The sequence below is a fragment of the Salmo trutta genome, chromosome 1, assembly GCF_901001165.1.
Source record: "Salmo trutta chromosome 1, fSalTru1.1, whole genome shotgun sequence".
NCBI lineage: Eukaryota > Metazoa > Chordata > Actinopteri > Salmoniformes > Salmonidae > Salmo > Salmo trutta.
Genome location: NC_042957.1, coordinates 47,990,444 through 48,011,056, shown reverse-complemented (window position 1 = coordinate 48,011,056; position 20,613 = coordinate 47,990,444). Strand labels below are relative to the sequence as shown.

Genomic DNA, 20,613 nt, shown 5'->3' with positions numbered 1-20,613 from the left:
GTGAGAGGCAGACATTGGGCTGGGGTAGTGTTACGTCCTCGGTGGCGGTAATGTTCTCAGGGGTTATTTATATGAGCCTGGTCTTTGAACACGCGCGCCAGCGCACCCGCATTGGGAAGGACATATTGAGCTCCCAAGTATGTAGGCCTATCCAAGTTTTTCCATCACCCTCCGGCTGACAAGCCTCTCGCGGACGCGTGAGTTAAAGCCATGGCATGCCATTGCATTGGGGAAAGAAAGCCTTCCGCTCGCACTTTGGCAAGTGGAAACGGCCCATGGCTCTTTGCCTTTTAGCCGATTGGCATTTGAATAGACATACTTAAAATTACAATTTACCAGTAATTTATTTAAAATATGCAGGATGTCGAAGCAGGGTATCGAAGGAATCTTATTTTGATTAATTGTTATTAATTGCCCGACTAGCATCACCACCCTGGACGGTTCCAACCTAGAATATGTGGACAACTATAAATACCTAGGTGTCTGGTTAGACTGTAAACTCTCCTTCCAGACTCATATTAAACATCTCCAATCCAAAATCAAATCTAGAATCGGCTTTCGATTTCGCAACAAAGCCTCCTTCACTCACGCCGCCAAACTTACCCTAGTAAAACTGACTATCCTACCGATCCTCGATTTCGGCGATGTCATCTACAAAATAGCTTCCATTACTCTACTCAGCAAACTGGATGCAGTCTATCACAGTGCCATCCGTTTTGTTACCAAATCACCTTATAACACCCACCACTGCGACCTGTATGCTCTAGTCGGCTGGCCCTCGCTACATATTCGTCGCCAGACCCACAGACTCCAGGTCATCTATAAGTCTATGCTAGGTAAAGGTCCGCCTTATCTCAGTTCACTGGTCACGATAACAACACCCACCCGTAGCACACGTTCCAGCAGGGATATCTCACTGATCATCCCCAAAGCCAACACCTCATTTGGCCGCCTTTCCTTCCAGTTCTCTGGTGCCAGTGACTGGAACGTATTGCAAAAATCGCTGAAGTTGGAGACTTTTATTTCCCTCACCAACTTTAAACATCAGCTACCTGAGCTGCTAACCGATCGCTGCAGATGTACATAGTCCATCTGTAAATAGCCCACCCAATCTACCTACCTCATCCCCATTCTGTTTTTATTTTATTTACTTTTCTGCTCTTTTGCACACCAGTATTTCTACTTGCACATCATCATATGCTCATTTATCACTCCAGTGTTAATCTGCTAAATTGTAATTATTCACTCCTATGGCCTATTTATTGCCTACCTCCTCATGCCTTTTGCACACACTGTATATAGACTTTCTATTTTTCTACTGTGTCATTGACTTGTTTATTGTGTTATTGGCTTGTTTATTGTTAACTCCATGTGTAACTCTGTGTTGTTGTCTGTGTCGCACTGCTTTGCTTTATCTTGGCCAGGCCGCAGTTGTAAATGAGAACTTGTTCTCAACTAGCCTACCTGGTTAAATAAAATTGTATCAAACAGATACAAAACGCAAAGAATTTAGCCAACAGAAGAGCTTTGTACATTAACTTCTGACAAAAGCCGAGTTCCACCTGTCTTTCTCGAGACAAAGCAGAGCCAATAAACAGATACTAGATGTTGTTCCTATCCAACGCTCTATAAATGACTGTCCAAATCTGCCAACATGAGCACCTCCAACAGGATACATATGGGCCTATCACATTAGATATTTCCTAGGAGTGAATGCCAGTTCCTGACATAGGACACTATGCGGATAGCTGTCCTATTTCATGTTTAATTTATAGACATCTCTCAGTGAAGGAATACTACATGGTTGATATCTCACAGAGATATATTTCTGCCAGGCTCTGACACGTCTGACGGGGCCGTAGATTTATAATATCCCTATCAGTTTGCCATTTTAAACAACCTGGTGGTTTCATCTTCATAGTCACATATGTAGAATGTTTTCATTACATATGTGAAGGAAAAGTAAAATAGAGTAAAACTCCACAGAGGAAAGCAAGTTAAATTAATTTCTGCATATTATAATGACAGGTGATTTATTATAATCTAATAAACTAGAATAAACTGTATAAACACAATTTTAAAAACATATACTAAAATACACTACAGTATATACAGTACATTCGGAAAGTATTCAGACCCCTTCCCTTTTTTCACAGTTTGTTACGTTACAGCCTTATTCTAAAATGGATCAAATATAAAAATGTCCTCATCAAGCTACACACAATACCCCATAATGACAAAGCGAAAACAGGTTTTTAGAAATGTTTGCTTATTTATAAAAAAATTAAAAATGATCTGAAATACCTTATTTACACAAGTATTCAGACCCTTTGCTATGAGACTCGAAATTTAACTCAGGTGCATCCTGTTTCGATTGATCATCATCAAGATGTTTCAACAACTTGATTGGAGTCCACCTGTGGTAAATTCAATTGAATGCTCATGATTTGTAAAGACACACCGCTGTCTATATAAGGTCCCACAGTTGACAGTGCATGTCAGAGCAAAAACAAAGCCATGAGGTTGAAGGAATTGTCCGTAGAGCTCCGAAACAGGATTGTGTCAAGGCACAGATCTGGGGAAGGTTACCAAAACATTTCTGCAGCATTGAAGGTCCCCAAGAACACAGTGGCCATCATTCTTAAATGGAAGAAGTTTGGAACCACCAAGACTCTGTCACGTCCTGACCAGTATAAGGGGTTATTTTTTATTGTAGTTTGGTCAGGACGTGGCAGGGGTGTGTTTGTTTTGTGTTGTCGGGGTTTTTGGGTAGTGTTCTATGTTTTGTATTTCTATGTTCTATTTTCTAGTTATTCTATTTCTATGTTTAGTTTACTGTTTTGACCTTCAATTGGAAGCAGCTGTTCCTCGTTGCCTCTAATTGAAGGTCCTATTTAGTAGGGGTGATGTTCATGGGTTTTTTGTGGGTAGTTGTTTCTTGTTTAGCTGTGTGCCTGACAGGACTGTTTTCATCGTTCTTTTTGTTCAGTGTTCATTTATTTAATAAAGAAGAAAATGAGCATACACATTCCCGCTGCATTTTGGTCCAATCACTACGGCGCCCGTGACAGACTCGTCCTAGAGCTGGCCGCCCGTCCAAACTGAGCAATCGGGGAGAAAGGCCTTGGTCAGGGAGGTGCCCAAGAACCCGATGGTCACTCTGACAGAGCTCCAGAGATCCTCTGTGGAGATGGGAGAACCTTCCAGAAGGACAACCATCTCTGCAGCAATCCACCAATCAAGCCTTTATGTTAGAGTGGCCAGACAGAAGCCAGTCCTCAGTAAAAGGCACATGACAGCCCGCTTAGAGTCTGCCAAAAGGCACCTAAAGGACTCTCAGACCATGAGATACAAGATTCTCTGGTCTGATGAAACCAATATTTAATTATTTGGCCTGAATGCAGAGCATCACGTTATGGAGGAAACCTGGAACCATCCCTATGGAAAAGCATGGTGGTGGCAGCATCATACTGTGGGGATGTTTTTCAGAGACAGTGACTGGGAGACTAGTCAGGATGGAGGGAAAGATGAACGGAGCAAAGTACAGAGAGATCCTTGATGAAAACCTGCTCCAGAGCACTCAGGACCTCAGACTGGGGCGAAGGTTCACCTTCCAACAGGACAACGATCTTAAGCACACAGCCAAGACAACACAGGAGTGGCCTCGGGACAAGTCTCTGAAAGTCTTTGAATGGCCCAGCCAGAGCCCTGACTTGAACCCGATCGAACATCTCTGGAGAGACCTTTGTCAGGTTGGACGCTCCCCATCCAACCTGACAGAGCTTTAGAGGATCTACAGAGAAGAATGGGAGAAACTCCCCAAATACAGGTGTGCCAAGCTTCTAGTGTCATACCCAAGAAGTCTCAAGGCTGTAATCTTTGCCAAAGGTGCTTCAACAAAGTACTGAGTAAAGGGTCTGAATATTTATGTAAATGTCATATTTTTACATTTTGATAAATTTGGAAACATTTCTGAAAACCTGTTTTTGCTTTGACATTATGGGGTATTGTGTGTAGATTGATGAGGGAAAAAAACTATTGAATCCATTTTAGAACATGGCTGTAACGTAACAAAATCTGGAAAAAGTCAAGGGGTCTGAATATTTTCCGAATGCACTGTATAATAAAGTATGTGGACACCCTAAATGAGTGTATTCGTTTATTTCAGCCACACCAGTTGCTGACAGGTACATAAAATCGAACACACAGCCATGCAATCTCCATAGACAAACATTGGCAGTAGAATGGCCTTACTGAAGAGCTCAGTGACTTTCTATGTGGCACCGTCACAGGATGCCACCTTTCCAACAAGTCAGTTCGTAAACTTTCTGTCCTGCTAGAGCTGCCCCGATCAAAAGTAGTGCTGTTATTGTGAAGTGGAAACGTCTAGGAGCAACAACGGCTCAGCCGCGAAGTGGTAGGCCACACAAGCTCACAGAATGGGAGAGCCAATTGCTGAAGCGCGTAGCGTGTAAAAATTGTCTGTCCTCGGTTGCAACACTCACTACCGAGGTCCAAACTGTCTCTGGACCGTCAGCACAATAACTGTTTGTCGGGATAAATCAAATCAAATTTTATTTGTCACATACACATAGTTAGCAGATGTTAGTGCGAGTGTAGTGAAATGCTTGTGCTTCTAGTTCCGACCATGCAGTAATACAGTGAGGGAAAAAAGTATTTGATCCCCTGCTGATTTTGTACGTTTGCCCACTGACAAAGAAATGATCAGTCTATAATTTTAATGGTAGGTTTATTTGAACAGTGAGAGACAGAATAACAACAAAATAATCCAGAAAAACGCATGTCAAATATGTTATAAATTGATTTGCATTTTAATGAGTGAAATAAGTATTTGACCCCCTCTCAATCAGAAAGATTTCTGTTTCTCAGGTGTCTTTTATACAGGTAACGAGCTGAGATTAGGAGCACACTCTTAAAGGGAGTGCTCCTAATCTCAGTTTGTTACCTGTATAAAAGACACCTGTCCACAGAAGCAATCAATCAATCAGATTCCAAACTCTCCGTCATGCAAAGACCAAAGAGCTCTCCAAGGATGTCAGGGACAAGATTGTAGACCTACACAAGGCTGGAATGGGCTACAAGACCATCGCCAAGCAGCTTGGTGAGAAGGTGACAACAGTTGGTGCGATTATTCGCAAATGGAAGAAACACAAAAGAACTGTCAATCTCCCTCGGCCTGGGGCTCCATGCAAGATCTCACCTCGTGGAGTTGCAATGATCATGAGAACGGTGAGGAATCAGCCCAGAACTACATGGGAGGTGTAGTTCTGGGCTGCCTTGATTCTTGGCTGCCTTGATCTCAAGGCAGCTGGGACCATAGTCACCAAGAAAACAATTGGTAACACATTACGCCGTGAAGGACTGAAATCCTGCAGAGCCCGCAAGGTCCCCCTGCTCAAGAAAGCACATATACATGCCCGTCTGAAGTTTGCCAATGAACATCTGAATGATTCAGAGGACAACTGGATGAAAGTGTTGTGGTCAGATGAGACCAAAATGGAGCTCTTTGGCATCAACTCAACTCGCCGTGTTTGGAGGAGGAGGAATGCTGCCTATGACCCCAAGAACACCATCCCCACCGTCAAACATGGAGATGTAAACATTATGCTTTTGCGGTGTTTTTCTGCTAAGGGACAGGACAACTTTACCGCATCAAAGGGATGATGGACAGGGCCATGTACCGTCAAATCTTGGGTGAGAACCTCCTTCCCTCAGCCAGGGCATTGAAAATGGGTCATGGATGGGTATTCCAGCATGACAATGACACAAAATACATGGCCAAGGCAACAAAGGAGTGGCTCAAGAAGAAGCACATTAAGGTCCTGGAGTGGCCTAGCCAGTCTCCAGACACCTTAATCCCATAGAAATTCTGTGGAGGGAGCTGAAGGTTCGAGTTGCCAAACGTCAGCCTCGAAACCTTAATGACCTTAAAACCTTAATGACTTCTCATCTGCAAAGAGGAGTGAGACAAAATCCCTCCTGAGATGTGTGCAAACCTGGTGGCCAACTACAAGAAACGTCTGACCTCTGATTGCCAACAAGGGTTTTGCCACCAAGTACTAAGTAATGTTTTGCAGAGGGGTCAAATACTTATTTCCCTCATTAAAATGCAAATCACTTTATACAATTTTTGACATGCGTTTTTCTGGATTATTTTGTTGTTATTCTGTCTCTCACTGTTCAAATAAGCCTACCATTAAAATTATAGACTGATCATTTCTTTGTCAGTGGGCAAATGTACAAAATCAGCAGGGGATCAAATACTTTTTTCCCTCACTGTATCTAACAAGTAATCTATCAATTTCACAAACAACTACCTTATACACACAAGTGTAAAGGAATGAATAAAAATATGATATGGGTTTCCATGGCCTAGCAGCCACAGACAAACATAAGATCACCATGCGCAATGCCAAGCGTCGGCTGGAGTGGTGTAAAGCTCGCCGACGTTGGACTCAGGAGCTGTGGCAACACGTTCTCTGGAGTGATGAATCACGCTTCACCATCTGGCAGTCCGATGGATGAATCTGGGTTTGGCGAGATGCCAAGAGAACGCTACCTGCTCAAAAACGTAGTGCCAACTGTAAAGTTTGGTGGAGGAGGAATAATTTTCTGGGGCTGTTTTTCATGGTTCGGGCTTGGCCCCTTATTAAAGTGAAGGGAAATCTTAATATTACAGAGTACAATGACATTCTAGACGATTCTGTGCTTCCAACTTTATGGCAACAGTTTGGGGAAGGCCCTTTCCTGTTTCAGCATGGCAATGCCCCCATGCACAAAGCAAGGTCCATACAGAAATGCAGGGGCGCAACTTTGGTTTTAGAAGTGGGGGGATATAATATATATATATATTTATCGATTGGATAAACACTCCAAATAGCCTACCCAACCCCTCAGATGGGATTAAAGCACACCGTTGCCTCATTTTGTATCACATTCCAATGATAAAACTGGGGGGGACAAAAATGCAATTTCAGAATGTGAGGGGGACATGCGTCCCTGCATAAATGGTTTGTCAAGATTGATGTGGAAGAACTTGACTGGCCTGACCTCAACCCCATCAAACACCTTCGGGATGAATTGAAACACCGACTGCGAGTCAGGCCTAATCGCCCAACATCAGTGCTCGACCTCACTAATGCTCTTGTGGCTGAATGGAAGTCCCAGCATCAATGTTCCAACATCTAATGGAAAGCCTTCACAGACGAGTGGAGGCTTTTATAGCAGCAAAGGGGGGACCGACACCATATTTATGCCCATGATTTTTTTATGAGATGTTCGACGAGCAGGTGTCCACATACGTTTGGTTATGTAGTGTATATGAATAGAATTACTACCTTCTTTCCTGTCTTTCAAGATAATATATTCGATGACAAAGTGATAAATAACATAAAGCAAATTGTATAGGCGCGACCATGATAACGTTGAAGACCCTTTGAGTGCGCATTCGTGTGTAGAGTGGCTGCGCGCTCTGACACCCGTGACTCCAGAGTGCGAGCTGGGCTTTCGGCTTTGACAGTCAGTCTTGTCACACAACGTTTCGAAAGATGTTGGGTACGGACGACCACAGGGACAATCTGAAACGGAACGGGACAGGTAGGCAGAAATACAACATATACAGTGTAGCTTTTGTTTTTACATATTGATGTGTCGTGTTTACTATTCAAAGTTTGTTGCCCCCATGTGACAGTTCATCACGCACAATTATCAGTCTACCGGTAGCGCGTGTACAGTAGGCTATTTTCCATTCATAATGGAATGGTTAGCTATAAAGTTATTCTGAGATAGCCAAATTATACATTTTACGGGGCAGATGCATATATAGGCCTAGATATTTTATTTACAATGAATGGACAAACAACGGATTGTTAGATTTGTTTATGTCTGACATGGCAATGTGTTGTCATGGGCAGCCCAGACTTTTTTTTATATGCATGTAATATTCATTTTGATTTGATTTTTAATCAAAACACATTTAGTAGTTTTATATGATTACAGCTTCGAGGTAATGTATTGTCTGTAACTTACGATCAAATGTTATAGGTAATTATACACTGTTGCGCTTTGAGGCTATTATTTGAGAGCACGTTGATCATTTAAATTGCACATTAGGCGATCTGAATGGGATTATTTCTTCATACTTCATCACTCACTGAATAAAATATGATATTGCGCGACCGTTCATGGTCTATCCCGTCACGCAAACGGGCTGGGTGTTTCCGCATGGCAAGGGGTGAGCCGGTGCTTGTGGTTCTCAATGGCCAGATGCAGGCAGGCATTCCCTCAATAGAAAACTGTAACCATGAAACTTATGCTCCGCCAGCATCTGTAGTAGACTATTTAACCCACCCGAATTCCAAAGCCATTTCTCAAGTGTATGATGTGGTTCAATAACGTCTAATCTGGCAAAAAAATCAGTTTATTTATATCTTTACACTCGGATAAGGGCAGTCGATAATTGTAGGCCCTAGAATTGAATGAATTAGTCACGTACAGTAAGAAAGCAACCGGTGGCTAATCATTCTGAAGAAGGGCAAACTTTATCAGACAAAGATCTAAAACTTCAAGAGGTATTGTCGACACACAGGCCTGGGCATTGTGTACTCCACAGCTATCACCCACTGGGACCCATGACAGATGTTAGTCTGCTATACTTTACATTTATGTCAGTAGGCGGCTGTTTCAGTTGTAATGTCTATCTCAGTTGACCTCTACTCTTATGACGTTGGAATTGGACACTTGCATTGTTTAATCAGTCAAATGATGATAATAATAATAATATTCATAAAATATTTCATTTATATAGGGCTTTTCATTATAAAGATCACCCTAAAGATGCTAAAAAGTAGTTATTGGGCTGAACAATGGTCTTCAACAGAGGCTGGAGCATCCAGGTCACATGACGACGATAATAATGATGATCATCCACAGAAACACCTTTCATTTCAAACACTGATCCAGGCCTTGGCTCTCCAACCTTGTTCCTGTAGAGCTACTGTCCTGTAGGTTTTCACTCCAACCTTGTTCCTGTAGAGCTACTGTCCTGTAGATTTTCAATCCAACCTTGTTCCTGTAGAGCTACTGTCCTGTAGGTTTTAACTCCAACCTTGTTCCTGTAGAGCTACTGTCCTGTAGGTTTTCAATCCAACCTTGTTCCTGTAGAGCTACTGTCCTGTAGGTTTTAACTCCAACCTTGTTCCTGTAGAGCTACTGTCCTGTAGGTTTTAACTCCAACCTTGTTCCTGTAGAGCTACTATCCTGTAGGTTTTCACTCCAACCTTGTTCCTGTAGAGCTACTGTCCTGTAGGTTTTCACTCCAACCTTGTTCCTGTAGAGCTACTGTCCTGTAGGTTTTCACTCCAACCTTGTTCCTGTAGAGCTACTGTCCTGTAGGTTTTCACTCCAACCTTGTTCCTGTAGAGCTACTGTCCTGTAGGTTTTCACTCCAACCTTGTTCCTGTAGAGCTACTGTCCTGTAGGTTTTCACTCCAACCTTGTTCCTGTAGAGCTACTGTCCTGTAGGTTTTCACTCCAACCTTGTTCCTGTAGAGCTACTGTCCTGTAGGTTTTCACTCCAACCCTAATCTAGCGCTCATGATTCTAGTAATTAGCTGGTTGATAAGCTGAATCAGGTTAATTACAACTGGGGATGGAGTGAAAACCTACAGGAGGGTAGCTCTCCAGGAACAGGGTTGGAGTGAAAACCTACAGGAGGGTAGCTCTCCAGGATCAGGGTTGGAGTTAAAACCTACAGGAGGGTAGCTCTCCAGGATCAGGGTTGGAGTGAAAACCTACAGGAGGGTAGGTCTCCAGGAACAGGGTTGGAGTGAAAACCTACAGGAGGGTAGCTCTCCAGGATCAGGGTTGGAGTTAAAACCTACAGGAGGGTAGCTCTCCAGGATCAGGGTTGGAGTTAAAACCTACAGGAGGGTAGCTCTCCAGGAACAGGGTTGGAGTTAAAACCTACAGGAGGGTGGCTCTCCAGGAACAGGGTTGGTGAGCCCTGATCCAGGCTATTATAACATAGTCCAAACAGCAGTCAAACATCCATGTCCCCCTGTGAGGCCTGACTGACATGAGAAACACGTTCAGTAGTCCCAGGATGGCTTCTGAACGAGTGTCAGTTGTTGGCTTGATGTAATCTCTACTGTGTGCTTATTGTGCTGTGGGCACTCTGTACTCGCTGTAGCAAGCTGAGCTGAGGGGAACACAGATAAATCAAGGCAAATATCAACATGTTCAGTCAGGGAAGGTGAAATACGGCTGCTGAGGTTAGGAGAGCATTTATGGACACCACCTTAAGGCCTGCTACTCCTGCTGAATGCCCATGGATAAATAATATGGAGGCCTGTGTTATTGTTGCTGTGACAGACTGCGTACATACTCTGTCAGTGTCACTCGTGTTTTGTCGCAGTTGTTTCAAAGTTGTTTATTTTTGTTATAATGGAGGAGTTGTCTTTTTCTGTCTTTGGTGAGAGCTGGTGAAGTACTATGAAGTGTGTGTACCTGTGTGTTCCTGTGTATGTGCCTGTGTGTGTACCTATGTGTGTATCTGTGTGTCTACCCGTGTGTGTGCCTGTGTGTGTACCTGTGTGTGTACCTGTGTGTGTGCCTGTGTGTGTACCCGTGTGTGTGCCTGCGTGTGTACCCGTGTGTGTACCCGTGTGTGTGCCTGTGTGTGTACCTGTGTGTGTACCCGTGTGTGTACCCGTGTGTGTACCTGTGTGTGTGCCCGTGTGTGTACCCGTGTGTGTACCCGTGTGTGTACCCGTGTGTGTACCTGTGTGTGTACCCGTGTGTGTACCCGTGTGTGTGCCCGTGTGTGTACCTGTGTGTGTACCCGTGTGTGTACCCGTGTGTGTACCTGTGTGTGTACCCGTGTGTACCTGTGTACGCTGTGGTGCCTGCTTTGTTTGCACTGTATGTTGACAGGGATAATTTAAGAAATGCTGTGCCAAGAGACATATGTCCATGCTGTTTGTGCTCAGAGATGACTCTGGCGTAAACTGTCCCTTAGGGGTCCAGAGTGTCTCTTCACTGCTATAGCAGGCAACAGGTACAACACCACAGTAAAGCAACCATTACTATTTTATCAGAGGACCAATTCTCTCTCTCTCTCTCTCTCTCTCTCTCTCTCTCTCTCTCTCTCTCTCTCTCTCTCTCTCTCTCTCTCTCTCTCTCAAGTCCATTGTGGGGCCCTTGCGCTTCCTCACAATTTTTTGTTAAAAAAATATTTTTGAGACAGTTTACTCACTATTGCTCGTCCATATACAATCAACAGAAACTATTCACATACTGAGCAAAGACAAAGATGCACACAACTGTCCAAGCAAGAAGAGTGTGTGCAATTTAAACATTTAAAAAGAAGGGAGAAGTATATTTGGAATGGTGGAAATGACAATGTATGGACAGAGAGAGAAAAAGGTAGAGAGAGAGAGGAAGAGAGGGCTGCATCTGTAGACAAAGAAAGGGTCCCCATACTCATCTTGATGAAGGTAAGACTAAATTGTTTGTGACACAGCGAGTGGTTTACAGGTCGGAACAGTGACGCTCTCATTATGCCCATAAACTGGATGCTACAGTAGCAGTGGTCTGGTCTCTCTGCTGGTGTCTCACTGTGTATCACACCACCCTGTTTCCTTCCCCTCCACTCCCAACGAGGGGATCATGTTGGGACTTAATCAGCTGGGCTGGTAGCTGGGCTGGTAGCTGGGCTGGTAGCTGGGCTGGTAGCTGGGCTGGTCCCACTGACAAGACCGCTGTGTAGTATGTATGCATGTGAGTATTTATATGTACAGTATGAATATGTATCCATATGTATGAATATGTATTTCTATGTATGAATATGTATTTATATGTTTGAATATGTATACGTTTTGGGGGGATACTGTACCTTTTCTTTTTATATCCAGTTTACAGTTTTCACTGTAAATAACAGTGAATTTGTTAAAGATTGACACACACACACACACACACACACACACACACACACACACACACACACACACACACACACACAGACAGACACACACACACACACACACACACACACACACACACACACACACACACACACACACACACACACACACACACACACACACACACACACACACACACACAATGAACTGCTGCTGTGTGGGAGGTACAGGTGTTTTGAAGTCAGGAGGAAATGTAGCTCTTTTCTGCATTGATTTTTTTCAACAGTTTAATGTTTTCTCTGTACTACCTTGTTTTAGGGGATTTAAAGTTCATATTGCTAAGGATGGCTTTTTGACAGGAGCCCGAACCCTTCACAATTCTCACAAACCTCTTCTACTTGTTCTTTCTCTCTTTGTCAACAACATTTATCTACGTTTATCTTTCTTTTGTTGTTTTAGAAATAGTACTTTGACATTTTCACAGTTAAGTATGAATTGAAGGGTGTATTCAATGCCTATTACTTAATTATATGGTAATAAACATAACAGCTTGACCTATAGAATAGGCAACCCTTCTCCAGTCGTGCTAGGACACATCATCCATACTTTCTTTCAAGGTAAACAGTGCTCTATCACTGTCTCGACATATCCCCTCTCTGTGTCTTTCCCTCCCATGTCAGACATCTCTGTCTGACATTTTGAGCAGACTTCTCCAGACAGATGTCCTTCCCTTTCCCCCCACTGTGCTGGGACCTCCTGTTGTGTGTTCCTCTATGATGTTCTCCATGTCATCGCCTGCTGAGCCAAAGGGATGGGGGAGTGGGCACATCAGTTAGCTTGTTTTTGTCTGTGTGTGTGTGTTTGTGTGTGTGTGTGTGTGTGTGTGTGTGTGTGTGTGTGTGTGTGTGTGTGTGTGTGTGTGTGTGAGTGAGTTTAAGAACAAACCTGTGGTTCTGATGTCCTTCATTTCAGGCTACGTTGGATCACAGCGACCTTCAGTGTGATTCTGTGAAAAGTTTTGTGTCGTCCCTGCTGGCTGCTTCTTCTGCTGCCAGCACAAACACACAGTTAAATCCCTATTAGCCAGGGGATGCTGGATAACAGAAGGAGGTGGGTCAGTGTTCTGTCTTTCTGTCTGTCCTGGACTCAGTGACACTGTCATAGTATCATTTACATAATATAAATCAGATGCCTTGTTACACGAAGCAGGAGGCTCAAAGCAAAACCATAGCATTTAGAGGAGGGGGGGGATGTGAAACCCCTCATCATTCCTGAGCCATTGTTGCAGATGAGCAGAGTCAGTGGAGTGGAGGCTTGGAGTCGAGCTAAGCCAGGCTGGGTGACAGGTGAACTCAAAAGGGCAAATATCTATAAACAGGCGTGAACATCCCCCCTCCGGCCGCTCTCCGCTCGCCTAACTCAGACAGATGGAGAGGTCACTCCAGCCCTCGCTGCCACCCTGATCGCACTGTACTGTACGACTAGTGGCAGAGGACGGGTGTGTGTGTGTGTAGGGGGGGCTCCAGGGAGGCTGGTGGGGGGGGGTCAGAGTTTCTGACAGCTGCATGAAGCCCGCCTCAGGGCAAGCAGGCTGCCCTTTCCTGGAGAAAGCCACCCTCCGCCTGGCTGATTGGCATGGCCGGCCGGCCGTGCTCACGGCTGGGACCGACTCAGCAGAAGACTGCCTAGCTCCTCAGTTGGGTGTTGAAGGGCTGGCGCTGTCGGAGGGCTAAGGTTTCACTATGCCCTCCCTCGTATGTGCCCTCTGGGCAGAGGGTAAAGAGTGTTACTGCTACTAACACATTAACCTCTCTGTCCCCAGTCACTTCCCCTACCCGCGGTCCCCTCCTGATCCCTTCTGTACTTCCTTCTACCCACCAAGATCTACCAGGAAGTGAACAGGCCAATAGAAGGGAGCCTAGAGGTAGCCTCTGAGTCAGAGGAGGGAGACAGTGTCAGAGGGTAAGCTCCCAATGAACAGCAGATTGAACCTGTGTGTGGAGCTTTGTCTGATCCTGTATTTTGATCCTGGCCCAGGGGGTTTTGATTCCTCGTTACAGGATAATTATCCTAATTAACACAGAGCGCCAGACCCCTACTTCACTACCTCAGAGCCGTGATCATCACACACGTACACACATACCCTCTCACACCTCCGTAATGACCCTCACACACACTGGGCCCAGTGTTAGACATGCACGTACACACACATGCCCGCTCGAACACACACACACACAGTGGCCTGTCTATGTTCCATGGCAGTTGGCGGGTCGTGGTGCTCGTGAGCTGAACAGAGGGTCAGTGTGTGAGGCCAGGTAGGCAGGCAGACCCCCCTCCCCCTCCCAATAGGAGCACTAAATAGCCTGGTTGTTTTGAGGCCCCGCCACTACTCAACAGGAAGGGCGGGGACCCTGTCTAAACTGATTCTATCACAGGTTCCATATAAAAGACTGCCTGCATACATATTCATGTCCAGGTGTGTATGTAAGAACACGATTGGGAGTTTTGACTGAAGACTAATACTCTGTGATTGGTTGATTACGGTCAAGCTCAGAGAGTCCTTTGGTCACTTCTTCTTCCGACTCGATCCATAGCGGTTGTGAGTTTGCGAAGGGTTTGTGTTTTAAACTCACCACAAAGTGTTTGGTTGATAACGTGGCTCTCGGAGAAATAGAGGATAAGGACAACAGAGATGTATATGAAGGCTATGCTTATGATGCATGCATTTTTCAACTGCAGTGAATCATTCAGAGCCCTTTTCAGCGAGGCTTTTATCTAAACCTGAGAGTGGTTTACCTCAGTCAGTGTTCGGAGCGCATGTCGTACTGTACTGTGATCTCCACAGAGAGCACACTGAACCCACTCTTCAGCCTTTGGAAATGGCTTTTCTTGATGGGGCCGTGGCGGCACTTTTCATGTGGGTGTGTAAAGTGGCAAGTTTGTCATCTTGCGGGGTTTGACTTTGGATGATAATAATACGGCTATAAATCATGTGTTTTATGCCTTTCTCAAACCCAAGGACATTTTCTCCAACCTAAGTCACACAATACAATTCTGAATAAAACACAGCAAACGAATTGAATATCCCGGAGAGAAAGGGACAGAATAATATGAAGAGCAGGAAAAGCGTTATACTGTAGCATTAAGAGAGAAACAAATGTCAACCGCGTTAGAAAATACAGGCAGGGATAGAGGAGATGAAAATGGAAGATACCAGAACTTATTCATATGATGAAAACAGCCTAGAGCGATTTCTAACCAGACACACACACACACACACACACACACACACACACACACACACACACACACACACACACACACACACACACACACACACACACACACACACACACACACACACACACACAGAAACAAATATACACACAGCTGCTTTTATGGCAAGATTCAAATGCACACACACACACACACACACACACACACACACACACACACACACACACACACACACACACACACACACACACACACACACACACACACACACACACACACACACACACACAGACCAGCAAAAAACGTTTGGGAAAGAATGAGCTGAAATGAAAGGCATTTCTGAGCGCATGACCTTTCACTAGAATACAAGCGTATATATACCTGCATTTTACCATATGTGCATTAGATGTGAACCCAGCTTGTCCATGTGCTGAACAAAGTCTGTGACCATGCATGTGAGTCGCTCCATAGGAGCAGCTGCTGTGTGTGTGTGTGTTTGTGTGTGTGTATATTTGGGACACACCCTAGGGTAAACAGCTAAGTCGTGTTGGGGTGAGAGATTGTGAGGAAGTTTCTTTAAAATGCTGGCGTGGATCCATCTGTCCTTTCACAACTCCAAGGGAGCAGTCCATCTGCATCGCCATATGGTTGGGTCTGTTAAAGCAGAATTCTGAGTTTTTCACGCAGAAGAAAAGAAATAAAACGCGTAAGAAATATCGTGCTGCGTTTTGTAAACGCAGATCTAAAATGCTTCGGCATCAGACACATTTTATGCTTCAGTTGCGCTTTTCACGAACTGGGATTCTGTCAGCAGACAGCGCTCTGACTGATGTGAAGCTACTTTTCTCCATCATTCTGTCAGCAAACAGCGCTCTGACTGATGTGAAGCTACTTTTCTCTATCATTCTGACAGCAAACAGCGCTCTGACTGATGTGAAGCTACTTTTCTCCATCATTCTGTCAGCAAACAGCGCTCTGACTGATGTGAAGCTACTTTTCTCCATCATTCTGACAGCAAACAGCGCTCTGACTGATGTGAAGCTACTTTTCTCCATCATTCTGTCAGCAAACAGCGCTCTGACTGATGTGAAGCTACTTTTCTCTATCATTCTGACAGCAAACAGCGCTCTGACTGATGTGAAGATACTTTTCTCTATCATTCTGACAGCAAACAGCGCTCTGACTGATGTGAAGCTACTTTTCTCCATCATTCTGTCAGCAGACAGCGCTCTGACTGATGTGAAGCTACTTTTCTCTATCATTCTGTCAGCAAACAGCGCTCTGACTGATGTGAAGCTACTTTTCTCTATCATTCTGTCAGCAAACAGCGCTCTGACTGATGTGAAGCTACTTTTCTCTATCATTCTGTCAGCAAACAGCGCTCTGACTGATGTGAAGCTACTTTTCTCCATCATTCTGTCAGCAAACAGCGCTCTGACTGATGTGAAGATACTTTTCTCCATCATTCTGTCAGCAAACAGCGCTCTGACTGATGTGAAGCTACTTTTCTCCATCATTCTGTCAGCAAACAGCGCTCTGACTGATGTGAAGCTACTTTTCTCCATCATTCTGTCAGCAAACAGCGCTCTGACTGATGTGAAGATACTTTTCTCCATCATTCTGTCAGCAAACAGCGCTCTGACTGATGTGAAGATACTTTTCTTCATCATTCTGTCAGCAAACATCGCTCTGACTGATGTGAAGCTACTTTTCTCCATCATTCTGACAGCAAACAGCGCTCTGACTGATGTGAAGCTACTTTTCTCCATCATTCTGACAGCAAACAGCGCTCTGACTGATGTGAAGCTACTTTTCTCCATCATTCTGACAGCAAACAGCGCTCTGACTGATGTGAAGCTATTTTCTCCATCATTCTGTCAGCAAACAGCGCTCTGACTGATGTGAAGCTACTGTTCTCCATCATTCTGTCAGCAAACAGCGCTCTGACTGATGTGAAGCTACTTTTCTCCATCATTCTGTCAGCAAACAGCGCTCTGACTGATGTGAAGCTACTTTTCTCCATCATTCTGACAGCAAACAGCGCTCTGACTGATGTGAAGCTACTTTTCTCCATCATTCTGACAGCAAACAGCGCTCTGACTGATGTGAAGCTACTTTTCTCTATCATTCTGACAGCAAACAGCGCTCTGACTGATGTGTAGCTACTTTTCTCCATCATTCTGACAGCAAACAGCGCTCTGACTGATGTCAAGCTACTTTTCTCCATCATTCTGTCAGCAAACAGCGCTCTGACTGATGTGAAGATACTTTTCTCCATCATTCTGTCAGCAAACAGCGCTCTGACTGATGTGTAGCTACTTTTCTCCATCATTCTGACAGCAAACAGCGCTCTGACTGATGTGAAGCTACTTTTCTCCATCATTCTGTCAGCAAACAGCGCTCTGACTGATGTGAAGCTACTTTTCTCCATCATTCTGTCAGCAAACAGCGCTCTGACTGATGTGAAGCTACTTTTCTCCATCATTCTGTCAGCAAACAGCGCTCTGACTGATGTGAAGCTACTTTTCTCCATCATTCTGTCAGCAAACAGCGCTCTGACTGATGTGAAGCTACTTTTCTCCATCATTCTGTCAGCAAACAGCGCTCTGACTGATGTGTAGCTACTTTTCTCTGGTACTTTTCTCGGTGTAGCCTATTTTACTCTGGTAAAATGCAAGATTAACTTCTAGCAAAACATTAAGAAATGGAGCTTGCTTTTTCATTGTAAGCTCATTTCCTCGTGTGGCTGCTTGCCAAATAGCGTTGCACTTCTGTCATCGGATGAAAATAAAGCTATTTTCTGCCGAATGTGTTGCACTAATGTCTTTTCTGTGATTGAAAACTATAGTTGCACGTCCCTGGTCAGTGTATTGAAGCAAAACAACACTGTTGACTTTCAATATTAAACACAGCTGAGATGGTTTAAAGCGCAGATTTATCAATGGTCTGCATATTGAAAATGCCGATTTCTGAACTCTTAATGCGAGCCCTGGTTCCTCACCCCTCTCTGCCTTTACATGACACCTCACCCCGGCACCTCACCCCTCACCTCAACACAAACACGCACCACTCCCCTTAGACTCGGAGCATTTGGAAAATGAACAAGAGTAAGAATTCAGGAAGTATGGACAGGAACAGTCATGTCATCCTTCATGTCTGTTTTGTGTTCAGGATATAGATGTTGGTGTAATAACTGTACATTGTTCAGCCCCCACACCCACTCATGCTTCGGAGACTTGTTGTATTTACATGTACACCTACATTCACCTTTTCAACAAGTGTTGGTTTGAGTCTTTATTCCCTAAAAGCTCAAGCACTTCCTCAAGGTTATTTCTATCCATATATTATCTATCTATATAATATATATCGAGTTGTAAGAAAAGGGCAATTCAAATGAAGCCAATAAGCCACTCGGAGACCTCCGTGACCAAAAGAGCCGATTAATAAAATAATACTCAGTCTGCTTTTAAATACCTCAAATACCACTTCCTCCTTTGAGCAGAGTCTGTTTGAAACGATATCCCTCTTTAGGAGCCACGGCTGGACAGCGTGACGTCTGATCTGCTGCATCGGCTGAGCTATAGAGTGGCTGTTGGTTCGTGACGATGTGGGCCTCTTTTTAACCTGAGGCAGAATCTCTGTTTCTCATAGAAACAGCCTTGATTTCATCTCTAAAGGTGATATGAGCTGCACAGTGCGTACAAACACACACACACACACACACACACACACACACACACACACACACACACACACACACACACACACACACACACACACACACACACACACACACACAGACCCTGATACACACACACACACGCTACAAGCCCCAGTCCAATGACTCATACCTGTGAAGAGTGACCTAATGATGTGACAGGCGTTGGTCAGACAGCGTGACGTGCACTAATCCATACCTGTGTGTGTGTCTGTGTCCTCTGGGATCCAGGCTGTGATTTCTCTGCTGCTAATAACACAGTAATCACAGCCATTCCACCTCTCAGCAGGGGGCTCCAGAACACACACACACACACACACACACACACACACACACACACACGTCCCCCATCTTTTATCGATCAGCCTAAATTCACAGTTGATAAAAACTCATATACTCCAGTGTAATCTCAGAACCGCCACGGTTAGAGGAGGCCGTCATTGTGAAATACGAGTGTGTTCTTATCGGACTTGCCTAGTTAAATAAAGGTTAAATAAAATGAAATCAAAATCAGGAAACAGTAGCTCTCACGTTGTTGATCTGTCGCACTGACGTGTGGCGACTACAACGGAGTGTTTTAGATGCCGTGTGTTTGGTCACTTCGGTTCACCATCGGTTGGTGCCGTTGCTGATGCTATGGGGTTGTCATAGACACGCTGTTGTTGATTTGTCTTACAGAGACGGTGAGGTGTGGCAACAGCCATAGAGCTCTTGCTGGGGTTTTCTACGGCTTTTGTTTGGTTACCTTGGTTCGCCTCGTCCTGCTGCAGGTGCTGGTCCTTTGGGGTTGTCATAGACGTGGGTCTGAACTGGTCTGGTCTGGTCTGAACTGGACTGGAATTGCTTTCTGAAGGGTTGTGTAATATTTGTTCATCTGTCCTGGCCCTGCCTCCCTCCCCTGCCACTAGCTCCTCAGATTGGAGTGGGGTTTAGCTCCTCTATCACATACCGACTGGCCTTTGATTACAACTGAGATTGTAGGCCCGTCTCGCACATGCAGATACAGCCTACTGCTACAGTATGTGTGTATTCTGTCTGTGCTGTGTGTTTTATATGTACATGTTGTCTTAGTAGACTGGGTGTACATTTTCATCTTTCCAACTGTCTGTTTTGACTTTGTGTCTTTGTGTTTCTCTCTCTAGTTTATTTAAGTGTTGTTGTTGTTGTGAGTGTGTGTGGCTGGTTGGTTGTACATTCCCTCTCTGTTTGGGGCCTCCTGTCTGTCTGTCTGTCTGTCTGTCTGTCTGTCTGTCTGTCTGTCTGTCTGTCTGTCTGTCTGTCTGTCCGTCTGTCCGTCTGTCCGTCCGTCCGTCCGTCCGTCCGGAGGGCTGAGAATACATGAGAGGACCAAAGCCAGCTCCCTGTTCTCCAGACTCTTCTTCCACTATACTGTACCTCTCTCCACTGGCTGGCTGGCTGAATCACTTTTCCCTGCAGCGACTCACAGATAGAGCTCTCCCTCCAGTCTGTCTGCACACCCTCATCACGACCTCGTGGAGAATGACTCACTGAATCACTTCTGTTAGGTAACAGGTTTGACTCTCTCTCGGGTCCCTGGTTGACTCTTGCTTGATAGTAATGATATATTTATATAGCGCTTTTTATTATGAATCTCAAAGCGCTTCACAGTGGATCAGGTTCACTGCCGTTCAGCTTCATGTCTGTTGGTTTGTTCAGAGTTGACTGGTATCGCTTAACACGCCAGTTTCCTGTCCT

General features: G+C 44.6%; 1 protein-coding gene across 1 annotated transcript in view; it reads left to right on the top strand.

The window, feature by feature from the left end:
* The first annotated feature begins 7,521 nt into the window (after positions 1-7,521).
* Positions 7,522-20,613, top strand: part of LOC115197918 (zinc finger protein 385C-like) — a 185,294-nt gene continuing 172,202 nt past the window's right edge. Inside the window, exon 1 of the mRNA XM_029759601.1 lies at positions 7,522-7,617. Within this exon, the coding sequence (XP_029615461.1) occupies positions 7,569-7,617 (49 nt within the window). The 5' untranslated portion in view covers positions 7,522-7,568. The remainder of the gene's footprint in view (positions 7,618-20,613) is intronic.